The following is a 19,876-nucleotide window of genomic DNA, read 5'->3' as shown; positions in this document are numbered from 1 at the left end:
GCCAAAATTCTGTGGAAAGCCTGATAGGAGGACCAAAGCAAGACTGAGTATGAAAGATCTCTATAGCCAGGTGTCAGAGTCAACAAGATCTTCAGAGCATAGAGAAGTAATGTGAGGGATCAGGAGCAGAGAGGTCATCATATTAGAGAATGTATGGGCTCCAGTTGTATTTGAGCAGGTTGTCAACCTTCTGTCCTCCACAACACATTCTTTCTGAAAACTTTAGAATTTTATTAATTTATATTTAGTTATCCTTCACTTTTCATTTTCCCCAGACTCACCTAGATATGATATTAAGGATTCTCCTTTTTGAAGCCTAGTAATAGGATTAAAAGAAAGAGGAACTTTTAAAAATCTGTGGTATCAGTTTATTTAATTTATGCATTTGAGAAAGCTGTTCTTTTGTATATGAAGAAATAAAACTATAGTATATAAGGACTAAGCCTTTTTCTGCACTGTGTATCTAAAGCTAAAAAAGGAACACTCCCGAGAAATCAGGATAAGGGAAAAATGACTTTGAGATGCACTTTCTTAAAATAACTGGGTAAATGACCTCATGAGCCAGCTGATAGCATGGGTTTGCAAATGGAGACTTTTCTATTAGCCTGCTGCCCAATGCCGCAGAGCCAAATATATATGGAGTATATGATATCATATCCTGTAGGCAGGAGACTATCTGGGAGGGAGTGAAATGGCAAGCTCCATAGGGGAATTTACAGTATAAATACTGCCCATTAGACCTGTCTTTATTAGATAAATATTACTGATTTGGTTCATGGTTCATCCCTAATACATAACAATTTGTGTCATGTTCTTAGTAAAATAATACATGGTATTTGTTATAAGAACATGGAATAGTTAAATAAGATCTTCAATATTAAAGACTGCCATACTCCTCTCTCATTAATACTTAAGTATTTTTGTTCATTTGTTTGTTTATTTTTGGTTTAATAACTATAGCCAGGTCCTTGAGTCTGACTCATTGTTCAGAATGTCCTTTCTCTTTGGTTCTGTGCTGCAGAGAAAGTGCAGACATGTCTTTGGAAGATGTAGGATGCTACTTCTCTGTGCAGTGCTGTAGACCATCGGGTCAAAAGGGGAGCAGTAGGTTTTGGAGGAATTCTAAGCTCATAACTTGAGGAACTGCTTTTCTTGCCAAAACTCATTATCAGTTATGAAGAATATTTACAAAGCATACCCCCCTCCTCAGCACACACCCAGAGTATGTTTAAAGTGCAAGAAATAAAGAAGAATGGCAGGACTGGGGTTGTGGCTCAGTGGTAGAGTGCTTGCCTAGGTATATGTGAGGCACTGGGTTCGATTCTCAGCAATACATATGAATAAATAAAGTAAAGGCCCACTGGCAATTTTAAAACAAAGAAGAAGAAGAATGGCTGTTGTCCCTGTGGTTTAAAACCTGTTTAGTCTGAATTCAATTGTAAAATAAAATCTTAATGGGTCTAGAGGTATAGCTTGGTGGTAAAGAAATTGCCTAGAATACACAAGACCCTGTGTTCCATCAATCCCCAGGGCCTGGGTTCATTCCTCAGCACTGAAAAAAACAAAATTTTTAAAAATCTGATTGATGTTCATAATGTATTTAAAAATCATCCAAGCAACTGGGTATGGTGACACACATATATGATCCCAAGGATTCAGAGACTGAGACAGGAGAATAGCAAAAGGAGGGCTGGCCTGCAAAACTTAGCAAGACCCTGTCTTAAAATAAAAAATTAAAAGGGCTGGGAATGTAGCTTAGTGATAAGAGCACCTCTGGGTTCAATCCCCAGTACCACAAAAACAAAAGAAAGAAAAAAAAATCATGCAAGCTTCATTGTGTCTATAGATAAGACTCACAGACAGTGGCCTAGCTTTTTAGAAGAGTTTTAGGGTATTCTCCCCCCTTTATTAAGTAGAAAGTCTGTTTATTTTCATGTGTTTTATAATCAACGACCAAACTGAATTCTCTGATATTTGTAGTAGTTTTTCATTTGATTCTCTGGACTGATTCAGTCATTTCATCTACAAGTAATGATGATTTGATCTGCTTCTCACTTCTAACTCCTCTCGTATCTAATTGCGTTAATTACCAACTCCAGAACAATGTTTAAAACAGCTTGACTTGGACATCTTCAAGTACGTGGAAACTACAGAAGGGAAATTAGTTGTAGTGCCAATAGTATCCTAGGAGGCAAAAATCAAACTTGGGGGTAGATGTGCTAGTTCTTTTAGGAACAGGTCTACAAAAAGAAAAGGGGCCCTTTACCAGCAAATCTACACTTCTCCATCACCCATGAAACGTAGTAACCTGTGGAAAACAAGGTGTTCTCAGCACTAACATTAGAAATTATTTGGGACCTTGGAGGAAGATTTCATAACCTTAGAATTTGTTAGGGACATGGACATACCTGAGATGTCTTTCATGAATACTAATGATTACACTCCTCTTTCAGGCCCAGCTTCGGGCATTTATTCCAGAGATGCTCAAGTACTCCACAGGTCGGGGAAAACCAGGCTGGGGGAAAGAAAGCTGCAAGCCTATCTGGTGGCCTGAAGATATCCCATGGGCAAATGTCCGGAGTGACGTCCGTACAGAAGAGCAAAAGCAGAGGGTGAGCATTCCTCAGCCTGAGTTACCCATTGCTTTTCCATTCTGAATTAATCACCTCAAATTTTGTCATTACTATTTCTAAAACGTCTAAAAACATTTGTGTAATAGACCTATCCCTCCCAAGAAGTTCACTGGTCACTGATTTTATAACATTTCTCATTTGTCATTTTTTCCTATAAAAAGATCAGGATGGGTCCATGAATTTATATTCTGTCTTCTTAGTTGCCTTTTGAAGCAACTTTAATTTTATGAGGTGCTTGGGAAAACCCAAGAAACTTAAAGTGAAAATATTAATCACTTGAAGACATAGAAATATTAGTAAGAATCACTGTTGAAAAATACAAGTATGAATTAGAGAGAGATGAACTTTTCCAAGTGAGCCTACTAGTAACAAAACTTTGAGAAGAAAGACTAAACTAGATAATAGATAACATCCCTATTTTTCTGCATTTTTTTTAAATTTAGCTTGGAAGTTTACTGAGAATCTTAATATATGATTCTTGACTAGAATAATGTTTCTTTGTCAGAAGTTTAATAAGAGTTTGGCCTTAGTTTGGAATAGGGTATAAAACCCAAAAGCTAAACTAGACTTTCACCAGGAAGGAAATCATTGGGAAACCTCCTTTAATATTTGGTGCGCAGTTTGCTTATTCCAGAATCGGTCTATGGGAAATAATCCTAAAACAGTTCACTCTGCATAAGGTTTGATTTGGTTTGAAACATAAGCAGCTGCATTATTGGGTTTAGATACTATGGTGCTTTGTGGTTTAATGTGCTTTTCTGGACTTTTGGTGACAGGTTTCATGGACACAAGCACTACGGACCATAGTTAAAAACTGTTATAAACAGCATGGGCGGGAGGATCTTTTATATGCTTTTGAAGATCAACAAACACAGGCTACTACCACACACAGTATAGCCCATCTTGTACCATCACAGACTGTAGTACAGACCTTTAGCAACCCTGACGGCACTGTCTCACTCATCCAGGTGAGTAAACCTAATGGTTACCAGAGAGGTGGGTCACTGGACACCTTCTCCAGACTGCAGGAAGTTTTCTTGTGCAAACTCTTGTATAAGCTTCATACACCTCCCCTAGATCTCTCTCCTAGCTAAAATTGACTTTTAAACAGTATTTTAAATTGTTTTCATTTTACTCAGTTCAGAGCTATGAGTAGCTTTCCTGGACATTTCCAAAATAAAACCCTTGAAAGTGGCTTCTTTTTTACTGTTTCACTGTCAGTGGCCAGGGAATATTCCTTCTGAATTACCTCTTCTGTGGCAAACCCAATTTATTGACAGGAGGAGAACTTCTAAATTTCAGGTTGGGATGAGAGTAAGAAACCAGTTGACTAGCTCTGGCTGCTGATTAGACATGTAATAGCTCTTCTAATACTGATCTATTTGGTTGAAATAAATTTCTGAAACTCATATGAGTCTCTGAGAAATAGTTTAGTAGCTGATTTTACATCACAATTACATATTAATCATTATCTGCTGAATTTGGGGTTCAATGCATCTTAGTTCCTGAGGAGAGACAAGGCAGAGGGTCTAATCACTGATATCAGTTCCCGTGTTTTTCCTTAGGTTGGTACAGGGGCAACAGTGGCCACATTGGCTGATGCTTCAGAACTGCCAACCACAGTCACTGTTGCCCAAGTGAATTATTCTGCTGTGGCTGATGGAGAGGTAAGAAAGAGGATTCTGTCTATATCTGTTTAAATACCTAGATAACTAGGTGAGGGAGAGCTGAGGATTCAGAAGATGAAGAAATAGCCTCTATGTCTATAACATTGTATTAAGTGTTTTTAACATCATGCTTTGACAATTTGGGGGGGGTGTCTTATGCTGTGGTTTTTTTTTAAATATTTATTTTTTAGTTGTAGTTGGACACAACACCCTTATTTTATTTATTTATGTTTATGTGGTGCTGAGGATCCAACCCAGGGCCTCATATAGTGCTAAGCAAGTGCTCTACCATTGAGCCACAATCCCAGCCCTTATACTGTGTATTTTAATTGTAACAATTAAAATCCACAGGGCTAGGGATATGACTCAGTGTTGACCGCTTGCCTGTAGGGTGCGTGAAGTCCTGGGTTCAATCCACAGCACCTCAAAAAAAAAAAAAAAAAAGTGAAAATTCATGGATCATTATGAACTGAACCTAGCTGTTAGAAACATGTAATTTTGCATTTACAATGTAGCATTTTATATAATACACAGTAAAAGAGATTGTCTCTTTAATACTTTCATGAGAAGGACCATTTGGGAGCCTGGTATGCCAAGAGTATGCAATAATCTGATAGTTATGAAGAAATTAAAATTCTGTAGCTTTAAGCAATATAAAATTAATTAGAGACAGGTACAAATTACATAGATATTTAGAATTGACTAAAGAAAGAATTTCAAAAAATATGAACACTGCTTATGGACATACATGTTGATTTTAAAATATACACTAACTGAGTGTGGTATTCCATTCCTGTAGTCACAGCTACTTGGGAAGCTGAGGCAGGAGGATTACTTGAACTTATGAGTTCCAGACCAACTTAGGCAATATGGTGAGAACCCTATCTCAAAAGACAAAAACAAAACAAAACAAATTGAGCTGTACCTCAGTGGTAGAGCACTTGTCTAGCATCTGTAAGGCCCTGAGTTTAATCCCTAATACTGAAAATAATAATGATAATAATAATAATAATAATAATAATAATAAATAATTAAATAAATAATTTTATGCTGATGGCATATGTAAAAATGCAAATGGTTTTAAGAATTTATTCCATTGTGTGATGGAACCAACAGTTGGTATTGGTGATATTAACAGCCATAGGTGTCAAAAAAATCAAAATAGAATATCCAGTGATAATGATCTATGATTCTGCTGGAAGAAGGAAAAAACACCAACGTTCAAAGACATTAGAGACATGAATTTTAAATGGAACTATCAGTACATATATTCATTTTGAAATTGCACAACTCATTTTAGTGAGTTTTTAATGAATGTCAGTTTAACTGAAATAGGGATAAGCTGGATAATAAGTAGGAAAATGTAAATAAATGAGTATATTCTCCATCCAGACATTCAGCAAACACTTTTGGCGCCCTGTGCCAGGTGCAGGACAGTAAAGACTGTCCTTGCTGGTAAGGAGCACTAGGCAGGTGATAGGAAAAGTCCATGCAGAACCATGGCAGTGAGCTAGATCAGGTGAGCCCAGGATGCTATGGAACTCAGAGGAGAAAGCCTAACTTTGAACCATAGGCTGATGGGTTTTCTCAGGAAATACTTCTTGGAGGGAGTAGAACCTGAGCTCAGACTAGGAGCATAACTAGCAAAACAAAAGACTCAAGGATGGGAGTTGGGTTCATGTTGAAGGCAGCAACACATTCTATGCACTGTATTGTGAAAGCATGAAGAAGCCACAATTCAAAGGGCCCCAGTGCAGTGGATCTTTCAGGCTTGTAGCCCTTTTTTTTGGTCATAGTGACATCTAGGCATAGACTATCATACACTGGCTCCCCCCAACAGATGGGAGCAGAGAGCAACAAGGGTTCAAGCAAAGTACTAAGACTCTAGGATAGGAAGTTCCAAAGAGATCGTAGCACAAAAGCTAATTTATTCCTCACCTGCCATATTTCTGATTAGAAAACTCCCATTTTCTCTCCACATTTTGCTGTCATCCCTGTAAATCTTGTGCCATATAATTTAACTTCTTTAAATTATGTTGTCTATGGCTACATCCTAAAACTATTTTTACCACAATGCACTTGTAACTGAATGAGTCTATGCTGAATTGCTGCCACTGGAGAATGGAGATTTGGAAGTTGCCCCAGACCAAGCTCAGATAAGAGCAGCAGCAATAGGATCACTAAAAGAGAGGGCTGGATCAGGACAAAGGAAGACTTGTGTAAGGGCTGTGGGTGACAGTGCCGCCAGCTTCAATAGCAATTTTTTTTAAATATCTTTATTTTTATTTATTTATTTTTATGTGGTGCTGAGGATCAAACCCAGGGCCTCTCGTTGGTAGCAATCGTTCTACCACTGAGCTACAACCCCAAGCCTCAGCAGCTATTTTGATTGGAATCACGAACCATCTAAGAATTGACAATGTAGCTTGCCATCTAAAGTGGCATTATTGGTAACAATGCTCATTAGAGAAATGAGATCAAAGTGATCCTACCTGGGGAAGCAAAAGTTTTTTAAGTTTCTGAGTAGGCAGCTTTGCAGCTCTAGGATATCTCTTCCTTTGTAGTGAGGAGCCATGAAGGCTTGCTGGCACAGCCATCTGCCCAAGAGAACCAAGAACACACACTAAGGAGCTAAGGAATGTCTCCTCTGGGAGGCTTTTGAGAAACATGCTGAGAAGCACTGTCCTAATCTTAGGATGTAATTTTATGATTCACAGGACCAAACCAGGTTATTTTAAACGTTTCTCCTAGAGCTATGGCACTTTCTATGGATCTAGCAATGTGAAGCAGGGACAACAAGAACCCTTTGAAGCACAGCTAACATCCTAAGGTCTAGGAGTTCAAGGAGGTTTTAGGCCTGAACTGATTTATCACCACCACCCCCATATCTCTGCCCTCTTCTTTTTTTGGTTTGGGTGTGGTGGTGGTGATAATTAATCAACCAGTATTTATTGAGCCAAATGAATTAAAGTAACTAGATACTGATATCCAGAACTAGAAGTCTTTCCATAGAAGGTATATTACTAAAATCAGTGGTTCTTAACCCAGAACCAGAAGAGACATTTTGACAGTATCTGGAGACATTTCTGATTGTCATGACTGGTAAGGATACTGTCGGTAGAGTGCTTGCCTTGTTTGTACAAGGCCCTGGGTTCATCCCCAGCACCACACATAGACACACACACACACACACTCACAAAAAAAAGATATTCCACAGCATTGTTGGTAATAGCAAAAGACTAGAACCTGAATGTCCATTAAAAAATGGCTGCTATGTCAGTCATGGTACTTCTATGTAGTACAGTGTCCTTCAGCCATTATTATGAATTCTGAATCATGAATGAATGAGGAAGTTTCTGTGTTCTAAAGTGGAATCATTTCAGAGACATATTGTTTGTGGGGGAAAAAAACAAGGTGTAAAGGGTATGTAAAATAATCTGTCATTTTCATTTTTTAAAAAGAAGGAATAGAGGCGGGGCTGTAATCCCAGTGACTTGGGAAGCCGGGGCAGGAGGATGGAGAGTTCAAAGCCCAGCCTCAGCAACTTAGTGAGACTCTGCCTTTAAAACAAAACATAAAAAGGGTTATGGATATGGCAGTGATTAAGCACTCCTGGGTACAACCCCTGTATGTATGTATGTATGTATGTATGTATGTATGTATGTATAGATAAATAAACAATAAACAAGAAGGAATAAGGGCTTTCTTCCGTAGCTCAGCACAGGAAGAAAGAAATAGATGTGTGTATATGAGAGAGAATGTGCTTGCATATAAAGAGAATACCTCTGCAAAGATACATAGGAAAACAAACAACAGTAATCAATGCCTAGAGTACTGGCATTTCCTCTGACACAGTTTGAATTTATCAAACACAGCATGATGTTTTGAAGTATATATACATTATGGGGTATAGTGAGAACACTTGAAATCTCTCTTAACAGTTTTCTAGAATTCAATACAATGCTTTAAATAAAAATTTTTGTAACTACATTTATTGTCTATTTTTAAAAATTAACTGGGCTGGGGATGTGGCTCAAGCGGTAGCGCGCTCGCCTGGCATGCGTGCGGCCCGGGTTCGATCCTCAGCACCACATACAAAGAAAGATGTTGTGTCCGCTGAGAACTAAAAAATAAATATTAAAAAAAAAAAAAAATTAACTTAATTTTTGAATAGATAATATATTGATATGGTCCAAATTTTTAAAACAATATTTAAAAGTAAGCAGTAGAAAGTCTTGCTTTCTGTCACATATTCAACCCTGAGGAAGTATTCTCAGTGTGATCCTCCACATTGAGAATATGTATGTTTTCTAGAATTTCTTTATGCAAACTTCAAAAGAATTTAAATATTTATTCTGAAACCCCCCTTTTTATACAAAAGACAACATACTAAAAAACTCTGTCTGTACATAGTAGGTCCTTTGCTTTAAAAGTATATATTTGGCTTGAAAATAGCAATTTATTATAAAAGTTACTTTTTAAACTCATAACTTTTTCATGGCTTTAATTTTTGATTGTCTTGTCCTTTCTGCCTCAGGTGGAACAAAATTGGGCCACATTGCAGGGAGGAGAAATGACCATCCAGACGACGCAAGCATCAGAGGCAACACAGGCGGTAGCATCATTGGCAGAGGCCGCAGTGGCAGCTTCACAGGAAATGCAACAGGGAGCTACTGTCACCATGGCACTCAACAGGTGGAGGCAGGGGTAGGGGAATAAGTGGGAATGGCAGGGCTTTGTCTTTAAAGAGAAGCTCTATACCTCAATTTGTCAGAATTGGCAGTTGGGCCTAACACTCTCAGCTCATAAGATACCATGGGTTGATTTCTAATAAGCCCTCACCAAAAACATTGAACTTTTTTTCTTCAGGAATGTTTAGGAAGGATGCTATGGAATGAGACCCTAGTGAGAGGTGGTTTCTTCCTGAATTGTGTTGTTCCTTTCTTGGTTGTTGAAAGGAAAGATTATCCCTATATTAGTCTTCTTTTTCATTCTTGACAGAATTTTAATTTCAACAGATCCAGACATTTTAATTAATGGTTAAGCATGTGGTCTTAGAGCCAAACTACATGGATTTGAAGCCCAGCCCTGTCACCTACTAGCTGGTTGTCCTAGGACAGTTTAATTGAACTCTCAGTGCCCAAGCTTTTCTCTTCTGTAAAATGAGGGTAATAACTGTACTTATGATAGTGTTATGAGAGAAGTTACTGCAAGTGAAATTCTCGGATGAGCGCCTGGCATGTAGTAAGAGCTGCAACTGTTGTCACTGTGGGCAGCCGCTATTAGTCTTACATAATCATTTAACTCTGCCATGCCAGCACTCTGCTAGATAAGGCTGAAAATAGGGTGATCCAGCACAGAATCTTTGCTCTTGACGAAATCATACTCTTATTGAAGAAACTGATTTCACTAAAACAATCACCTAGCCAACAGTATTAGACAGTAGTTCACTATTGAATTGGGTAGTACAGACTATGCACATTGTAAAATTCAGAGAGGGAGTCACCTCCCTAAAAATATAAAAATCAGTCAAAATTTAGATTGGTTGGAACAGATGGAGAGCCTTGATGGGTTTGTATAAAAACAGTGCATTGTATGAGACTGTTCATGGTGGTAGTTGAGAAGAGGTCACGTAGATTTGATCCAGATCCCAGCTTCTCCACTTACTAGCCATAAGCTCTTGAGAAATTTCACCCCTGAGCCTTGTTTCCTTCTCATTGTTATGAGGATAATATTCATCAAATAGATTCAATGATTCAATGAGATGATATTATATAAAACTCTCATCAGGGTGTCCAACTCATTAGCACTTATGAATTAATACCTATTGACATTTAAAATGTATTTTAAGATTTGTTTAGAATTGTTTATGGTGATTAGAAGATCCGTTAGGAAGAGGCAGTCTAAGTGTGCCTTGTTAAATCTGGAAAACTAAAGTAGTAAGAATGGGACTGCATTGAATTGCAATGCAGTAATGGCCAGGTGGATCAGAAATAAGACTGAAATACACACACACACACATTCTCTCTCTCTCTCTCTCTCTCTCTCTCTCTCTCTCTCTCTCGCTTTCTCTCTCTTTCTTTCTCTTTCTCCCCCTCCCCCGCTCCCCCGACTCTCTCAGTGTTACCCCTGAGTCTCTCAGTGACCTGGAATTGAAGCTTTTTTCTCAGCCCATTGAACCATGTCACTCTTCAGGAACATGAAAGTCTTCTTTGGTTCCTTAGACATTGGCTCAGTCTTACTCCTTCCTTTAAAAGAGTTCACCCAGATAAACTTCCTGAAAGGCACAGCCAGAGTGAGAACCATCCTCCCCAGTAACCCTTCACTGCAACTTCCAGTCTAACAGGCAGCATTAAAGACCAGCAAAACCTGAGCCTTCCACTCACACCCTGGATATTCCAGTGAAGTGTAGCGTCCTGGGAACTCTGTATTCATAGTGGAAAATCTGAGGCATGTTCTGGCTCCCTTTGCTGTGAGAACTAGAGCTTATTTCTAAAGGCTAAGGTGGGGGGGGGGGGTAATGGTATCCCCCGAGGGCTTGTTAACAAACTAGGATGCAGCTGAGGTGGCTACAATGTTTACTCCAAAGGAAGGAGAATGTGGTTCACTGTGGCATGAAGGAGGAGTAAAGAGATGTTGAAATCTGTTTGCAATCAGATAGTCCAATGCCCCAGTGAGTCTAGGGGGTTGCAGGGGTGAAGAAACCAAACCTGGTAGCAAACACTATAACCCATGGTCTAATGTCTTAGGATGGTTGGATTTAAGGCAGGCTCTTGGTGATTGTTTCTCTGTGGATGAGACACAGTGGAATCCTTTATGCTCTGCACTTGTAGCCTCTCCATAGTTTGTTGTTGGAAGTCATCTTAGTGAAAAAACACACAGAAATCTGGTCTTTGTTCCTATGGTTACAAAGTGATTTCATAATCTGCCCCTTCCAGCCTGTCTCAGTTTCAGGTGCAGATGGAATAAGCATGGTTCTCTAATAACCACCTGCACCTCTGCTGCACTGTAAACAGCAGATGCGGGCACAGAGTAAGAAGGGGGAGGCAAGCTGCATGTAATGGCAGGTGGCAGACTAAGAAGGCAGAAGGACTCCTTCATCCGTTAGAGGGGAAGGGGATCAGGACAGATGCAGGACAGACCTGTTTTTCAACCATGTGTTGAAATAGTTTTGTGTAGCAAGTCAGAACAAGGGCCTAGGGCTCCACAGCTGCAGCCCACCCTGGCTTCATCACAATCCAAAGGGGCTGTGGAAAAATTATCACGAAAACTGAAGACTAAGTTAATTTAAAATTTCAAAACAAAGAATAAAACAGCACCTTTAGGAAGGAGGTAGGGAGGGAATCAAGGTAAACAAATGAAAAGCAAAACATCACAGCCCAAACAACCAGAGAAGAAAGAAGTGATATCTTTTAATTATTGCCATACGGTGGTAAATTTGAAGTTTCATTACTTCGCATAGCTATCCGAGACTTATGAGTTGCGTCCGCCTTCCTCTTCCTCCTCTTCCTGTTCCCCTTCCACTTCTTTTTGTGTATGGGTGTGCACACTGGGGATTGAACCCAGAAGCATTCTACCTCTAAGCTCCATCCTTCCAGCCCTTTCTAAAATACTATGGGGTGGGGACGGTACTGGGAATTGAACTCAGGGGCACTCAACCACTGAGCCATCCTCAGCCCTATTTTGTATTTTATTTAGAGGCAAGGTCTCATTGAATTGCTTAGCGCCTTGATTTTGCTAAGGCTGACTTTGAACTCCTGTCTCAGCCTCCTGAACTGCTGGGATTACAGACATGCATCACTGCACCTGGCTCTAAAATATTGTTTTGAAACAGGGCAACTAAGTTGCCCAGACTGACCTCAAACTTGTGGTACTCCTCCCTCTTCAATCTCCTGAGTAGCTGGGATTAGAGATGTGTACCACCACACCTGATTTATAATCCCCCTTAAACAGGACTTCCTGCAGAGTCAATTCTTGTGTATGACCAATTTAGCCCTTGCACGTAGAGATTCATGATATGGATTCATAGACCGGCCTACATTACCCTGGTAGACGTGATATCAATACGGAGAGAGTATTTATTGTGTGTCTACTGTGCATAGTGCTGAGACTCAAGAGTTGTAGGGAAACAGATGTTTAGCTCACTTTCACTTCTCAAGGAATTTAGAACTTGCCTTTCTTTAGCTATAGAGATGTGACTTAATAAAGAAATGAACTATATTTTTAAATAAAAATTTACTCTTTTATTTTGGATTGATACATAAAAATTGTACTTATCTATGGGGTACTCTATGATATTTCAATACATGTGTACACTCTTTGTTAAGATGAAAATATTGACTTAAAGTTAGAGACATTATTAAAATATGGCTTTTCCATATAGACTGATAATAATCCATAAAATGGAATGGATAGTATAGATCACAAATTCTTTCTGGAAACAGTGGGCAAAGACTACATAACTGCTTTTCTTTCCTGTAGATAAAGGTTGGAAACTTAAAAAGATGATGGAGCCAGGCCTGATGGCACACACCTGTGATTCCAGTCACTTTGGAGGCCGAGGCAGGAGGATTGCTAGTTCAAGATCAGCCTTGGCAACTTAGTGAGACCTTGTCTCGAAATAAAAGGGCTGAAGATATAGCTCAGAGTTTGAGTGCTGGCCTGGCCCTGGGTTCAATCCCAGTGCCTAAGGTGGGGGGGGGGGGAGAAAGAAAGAAAATGACTTTTGTCTAAAAACTGTAAAGTGGTAGCTTAAGGAAATATTAATCTCTGTTCAACTTTAAGTAAAGGTAATCTTTTTCTTCTACTTATGTTTTTTTTTTAATATTTATTGTTTTGTTGTAGTTGAACACAATACATTTATTCCAAACATTTAGTTTTATGTGGTGCTGAGGATCGAACCCAGGGCCCTGCGCATGCTAGGCGAGAGCTCTACCGCTGAGCCACAACCCCAGCCCCTTCTACTTATGTTTGATCATTTCCCATTAGATCTAGTATAAATGAGTAGAACCAATGTGGAAATGATAGGCCTGCTAACCACAAGAAGTCATTGCTGTCTTTATGTCCTATGCTTTTTCTCTGGCTCCTGACCAGGGGGATAACTAACTTCACCCACCTGTTAGTGCATCATCCCCATCAGACCACTCATCCTTGGTCATCACAAATTGTTTTTGGTTATTGCTGGGTTTTTATTTTTATTTTTTTTATATTTGTTTGATTGTTTTGTTGCTGGTTTTAGATCTTCTTCCTTACCATATTTTAGAAAGAATTAAAGAAAATAACTTCAAATACATAGAGCTTTAGGAAGACTAAAGGGCATGCTTAGGTACAGACATGCCGAGTCAGGCCTGGGAGCTGCCTCCCTTCACTGCCCCTGCCTCGCCCTGCAGCATGTGTCTAGGTTGGATACTTTCCACTTTCCATAAAGTCTCAGGTCAGAATTGTTTTTGTTTTTGCAGTACTAGGAATTAAACCCAGGGCTAAGCTCCATCCCCAGCCCTGTTTTGTTTTGTTTTATTTTGAGACAGGATCTCATTAAGTTGATGAGGCTGGCCTCGAATTTGCCATCCTCCATGCCTCAGCCTCCAGAGTACCTGGGATTATAGGTGTGGGCCACTGTATCCAGTCTGAATATAAATACTTTTATCATTAAGACATGATAACTAAATAATATGAAATTGGCTAGTGATATTATTTATTGATTAAAGTGTCTTTAAAAAAATATTTAGGACTGGGAATGTATCTCAGTTGGTAGAGTGCTTCCCTTGCATGTACAAGGCCCTGGATTCAATTCCCAGTACCTCAAAACAAAAAATTTTTTAAAACTATGTGAGGGCTGGGTGTGTAGCTCAGTGGTAGCATGTTTGCCTTAGCATATGCAAGACCTTAGGTTCAATCCCCACTACTGGTGGGGGGAGAGGAGGTCTGGCTTGTCATGGTGGTACTGGTCTGTAATCCCAGCTACTAGGATGGCTGAATCAGGAGGATCACAAGTTTGAGACCAGCCTGGGCAACTTAATGAGACCTTGTTGCAAAATTTGAAAAAATAAAAAGGACTAGAGATATAGCTCAGTGGTGGAGTTCCCCTGAGTTCAATCCCCAATACAATACAATAAATAAATAACTGTATTGCAGTATGATTCTGATTATCTGATTAACATTTAAGATTAGAAAAAATAATTGCCATCTTTATATGAGATTTAAACTTTTCTACTTACTAAAATGTTCCCAATTTTTGCATATGTATTGCTTTCTACTTAGAATTATTTCTGCCCACTGAGTTTCTTTTACTGCTGCCAAGAATCCTGTAGTAACCAAGAAGTCCTTCTGAGGGGAATTACTATGTCTGTTACCTTATTTATCTGCTGAGTTTCTTAGGATAAAGAGAGACAGTGAATTTTGTGCTTTGCACAGTCATAACATGTTTGCACCAACAAAACCCTGTCCACTCACACCCCCCCCACCTAGAGCCTGTGACTGCAAGATGCCTGCCTCTATGGCAGGAAAGCCTATAACTTCAGAGTAAAGCTGAGTCCTCTGGCTTATTTGGGAATCAAACCAGATCTTGGCCCATCTCTGCAAAACTAAATAATACTACCTTTTCTGCTACATGCCCACTTCTGATATTCCCTCAGTAACTGCAAATTGATACTTTCTATTTTACTATGAAGAATACTGAATTTATGTTTTTTTCACATTTTAACATCTCTGATATTTATGAGGGGTTTTTTGGTAATTTTATTTTTTGTATTCTAATTTGTTATATATGATAGCAGAATGCATTACAATTCATATTACACATAGAGCACATTTTTTCATATCTCTGGTTGTATACAAAGTATGTTCACACCATTCATGTCTTCATACATGTACTTAGGGAAATGATGTCCATCTCATTCCCCTTACCTCCCTTTCCCTCCCTCCCCTTTGCCCTCTCTAGAGTTCATCTAATCTTCACCTGCTTCCCCTCCCAACCCCACTATGAATCAGCCTCCTTATATCAGAGGAAACATTCAGCATTTGGTTTTTTGGGATTGGCTAACTTCCCTTAGCATTATCTTCTCCAGCTCCATCTACATACCTGCAAATGCCATTAACATCTCTGATATTTGGATAACAAATTTTAATCTTATAATTTCCCCCAATTTTTCTTTTATTCTTTACTGGCACATAAAATAATAGTACATCTTATAGTTTGTAGCATCATAGAATCAAGAAAAGTGTATACTTATGTTCATAGTTAAAGCATACAACAAGGAAATGAAAGAAAAATGAGAAATAGGATATAAACTGCTAAAATACTGCTCCATCTAAACAGATGGTTAATGTCTTTCTATTCTACACAGGGTTTGCTTTATAATGAAAGGGAGTTTATTATTTCCTTGTATTTATAGAGGCAAGAAACTTAGGCATATAGAGATAATTTTAAGCCTTCATTTTTAGCCCTATCTATATATACAGAGAGGCAAAAAGAAGAGTTGGATTTTTCAGGGTATCAGTCACCATTTATTGTATTAAAAACCATGGAGAGAGGGGCTGGGATTGTGGCTCAGCGGTAGAGCGCTTGCCTAGCACGTGTGAAGCCCTGGGTTCGATCCTCCTCAGCACCACATAAAAATAAAATAAAGATATTGTGTCCAACTGCAACTAAAAAAAAAAAAAGCTGGGGCTGTAGCTCCGCGGCAGAGCGCTTGCTTAGCATGCGTGGGGCATTGGGTTTGATCCTCAGCACCACATAAAAATAAACAAATAAAATAAAGGTATTCTGTCCATACACAACTACAAAAAAAAAAAATTTTTTTTTAAAAAGGCATGGAGAGCCAGGTGCAGTGGCACAATTAGGGAGGCTAAGGCAGGAGGATCACAAGTTCAAAGCCAGCCTCAGCAACTTAGTGAGGCCCTAGGTAACAGCAAGGCTCTCAAAATAAAAAAGAAAAAGAAAAAGAGCTTGGGATGTGGCTCTGGTTAAATGCCCCTGGGTTCAATCCCTGGTACCAAAAAATAAATAAAAGGCATGGAAAACTGGGTGCAGTGGCATACCTCTGTAATCCCAGTGACTCAAGAGGCTGAAGCAGGAGGATTAAAGGTTCAAATTTAGCCTCAGCAATTTAATGAGACCCTATCTCCAAGTAAAAACTAACCAGAGCTAGGGAGCTCAGTGGTTAAGCGCCCCCGAGTTCAATCCCCAGTACCTAATAATAATAATAATAAAAAATAAGTGAAATGAATGGATATAGCCAGGCAGTATAGCACACACCTGTAATGCAGCTACCCCTAAGGCTGAGGCAGGAGGATTGCAAGTTCAAGGCCAGCCTTAGTGAGACTCATCTCAAAAATAAAAAGGCTGGAGATACAGCTCACTGGTAGAGCACTTGCCTACCTTGTGCAAGGCCCTGGCTTCAATTTTCAGCTTTAAAAAAAAAAAAAAAAGTTTAGATATAAACTAAATCGTTTTTATTTAGTTAAATAGAAAGTTCAGGTTGCTGATTCTTCATATTATCTTCCATTCTTGGCTTAAAAGATAGTGTCAGCCCTGTGTTACCATAAAGAGGAAGATAAAACCTGTGATTGCCAATCAAAATGGCTTTTGCATTGTGAATATGGATCACACCTTCCATTATGGCTTACAAGCACTCAGTTGATATTGATAAGAAGAGACACATAATGAATATCTTCTGTCCTCAAACACTCATTACCTGGGTTAAAAGAAAATTTCAAATTAGTTTTATAAATATATGGCTTGAGATTTTTCTAGCTTTTTATTATCATTTTAGAATTACTCCTGGCTCTGTCTGTTGCTCTGACTGGCATCAAGGATTTTCTAGTAGGCTTACAGCCATGAAGTCAGTAGAAAGATCCACAGTGGGATGGTTTGTCTTGCTGCGGTGCTGTACCTTTATCTACTTGCATATCCCTCTCTCCTGTTTCTGTACCCACAGTGAAGCTGCCGCTCATGCTGTCGCCACCCTGGCTGAAGCCACCTTACAAGGCGGGGGACAGATCGTCCTGTCTGGGGAAACCGCAGCAGCCGTTGGAGCACTTACTGGAGTCCAAGATGCTAATGGTAAGAGAGCATAAATATTTTATTGAATTTCTTCCCTGTTTCCACTTAAATCTTCCTGACATGACTGATAACAAACCCTTCAGAAAGAGGTTGAGCTTGGTTTAATTTTTTCTTTATGGGTAGGTATTCAATGCCTAGGAAAATTCTGGGAGCTCCTAATTCCTTTACAAGTAAGAGACTTGGGGTTTCCTGAAGGAAAACACCATGGTAACGGCTACCTATTTGAATTGTGTATTTAAAAGTGACTATTTTGCTGTGACAAGACTTGCTGGGAGGCACTTTAGAATTTGCTGTGGGGCACATTTTGTCCTTTACTCTCCTGTTGAGTAGAATAGATCAGTGTACTTTACTGCAGCAGAGACTCTCCCGTGGGCAGGTGGAATGTTCTGACTCCCTCCAGAAAGGCGCCATCATTTCACCTGCCCCAGGGTCAGGCAGTAGGCTGTGACAAAGGCATTTTTCTGGTTGATACTGTGGGTTCTGCTTCCTGTTATATGTGGCCTCACTAAGGACATCTGTATTTAGCCAGTAACATGCCACCACCCTGCCCTTCTTTCCCAGCTCTTTGTCTTACTGGATATTGGTGAATATCCTGAATAAACAAAAAGGATAAAGTTCATAGAACTATGGTAGCAAAAACTTACAACTCCGATCCAGCTCTTTGGATCCACTTCAGCAGGCTCTGGGAGTCAGTGGCCAAGACTTGGGCTGCCCAGAGAAGTGCCTCAGAAGTCTGGATCAAAGAGGAGGACCAGCCCCAATCTGTGAGACTCTGTGCTTGTTTCTTAAACTTTAAAAGTATGTAATTAACCAGGAAATTAAGTACTCTTTGGTTTGGGGAAAATTGCTGCTTTACATCCTGGAAATGAAATAGATAAATAATATACTTTTATTTAGGCAGAAAGTTCCTTAACGTCATTAGAGGCTGACAGAGAAGTTCCTGGCCCCTTTTTGATGGTGGGTTCCTAAGATCTGAATACCCCATTAGTTGTTGGGAAAGTCTTTGAAGAAAGACAATACTGTATCCTCCTTTGGAACTGGGAAGATATAAAGTACTCTGTCTCCCTATAGAAGAAAAACATAGGAAGTACAGGGCATTTATGGCTTCTGAGAATCATTTTTGGAAGAAAAATCCAATACTACAACTACAACTTTCTTTTTCCAGGGGCCTAGGTACTTTCTTGAACTGACCTAAATGGGGCTGATCTTAGCCACAATACTGCAAGATAAAGTGTTCAGAATGAAATAGACCTCAGATGGAATTAAGGGAACATTCCTCTGTAGCTAGAATCCTACACCTATATTCTTGCTTTTTTTGTACCTCATCTGAGTCCTAATCTACCCTGAATAAAGGTAGGACAACTAGCTGTGTGCATCCTTCTGAAGTTGTTACTATTCACAATAGAACTCTTAAAAACACTTCCCTGTGTGGGCTTGGTAAGAGACTTTGTTACCCATTCTAATGGACTTGACCTGTCTGGGAGACAACAGACTGCTTTATAGTTCTGGCTGATCCCCAGCCTCACCCTTTCAGATGTATAAATTCATGGTTAAGTCTAAGGACCCTCTGGGGTTCCAGCCAAGTACACCTGTTCAGCCATACAATGAGATTGAACCACACTTATTACCATTGATTACTGGAAGCTGCCTCTTTTCAGTAGCATTGGGTTATGTGAATCTGTAGGTGTTGATTTCATGTTATTGGCTGAATTTATAAGAGAAAATTCTGGTCTACATCCTAAATGCCAGTAGAAGTTCCATTTAGGCATGGTAGCACATGTCTAAAGTCCCAGCTACTCAGGAGGCAACAGAGTGAGACACCCTCAACCCCCCAAAAAAGGCCATTAGTTCCCCTGAAGGAGGCTATACTGTTTGTGACTGCCAGCACTCGCTGAACTTGAACCTTAAGAGTTGGACTTATCCCTTTCTGTAATGACAAACTTATGAAATCTGACCATAAGGTTTTTTTCTTATTAGGAAGAATGAGATGATGAAAGAACAAGGTACTAATTGTAGACATAGAACTTAGAAAAAGACATGCCTAGAAAAAATGCACCACAGATTCTAGAGTATGGTTAAATAACAAACCAATTAGCAGATGACTCTTAAGAGCAATATGAGTATGATTTGGACCTGAAGCAGAAAGAGTTTGTGGGATACAACTAGGTGCAATGGAGGATAACTGCATGTGGAGCTTGATAGAGTCCCGTAACCAGAGAATGGTGGGTGAGGGTATGAAATTGTATCCTATAGTGTAGCATTAAAAGAATATGACTCTTAGCATGGGAGAGGCCCTGGGTTTGATCCCCAGTACCACAAATAAAATAAAATAACCATAAAATAACTCATGGCAGATGTTTAAACTTCTGGTACCAAGGCAAACCTGACAAAAACTATACTCTGTATCTGAAGACACCCTTTATTTTTGGACACCAACCTCACTCCAACACTGAAGAAACTACTTAACTCAAGCACTAACATTACTTCATTTCATTTACGTTCTTTGTCTTTTT

General features: G+C 39.3%; 1 protein-coding gene across 11 annotated transcripts in view; it reads left to right on the top strand.

Moving 5' to 3' along the window:
• Positions 1 to 19,876, top strand: part of Nrf1 (nuclear respiratory factor 1) — a 137,651-nt gene that overhangs the window by 91,119 nt on the left and 26,656 nt on the right. For all 11 annotated transcript variants that reach the window (XM_076833304.2, XM_076833260.2, XM_076833279.2 and 8 more), the window contains 5 exons: positions 2,454 to 2,612; positions 3,410 to 3,601; positions 4,199 to 4,300; positions 8,838 to 8,995; positions 17,239 to 17,363. In XM_076833304.2, the coding sequence (XP_076689419.1) occupies positions 2,454 to 2,612; positions 3,410 to 3,601; positions 4,199 to 4,300; positions 8,838 to 8,995; positions 17,239 to 17,363 (736 nt within the window). The remainder of the gene's footprint in view (positions 1 to 2,453; positions 2,613 to 3,409; positions 3,602 to 4,198; positions 4,301 to 8,837; positions 8,996 to 17,238; positions 17,364 to 19,876) is intronic.

Source organism: Callospermophilus lateralis, chromosome 1 (assembly GCF_048772815.1).
Source record: "Callospermophilus lateralis isolate mCalLat2 chromosome 1, mCalLat2.hap1, whole genome shotgun sequence".
Classification (NCBI taxonomy): domain Eukaryota; kingdom Metazoa; phylum Chordata; class Mammalia; order Rodentia; family Sciuridae; genus Callospermophilus; species Callospermophilus lateralis.
This window is presented reverse-complemented; position numbering and strand designations above follow the sequence as displayed.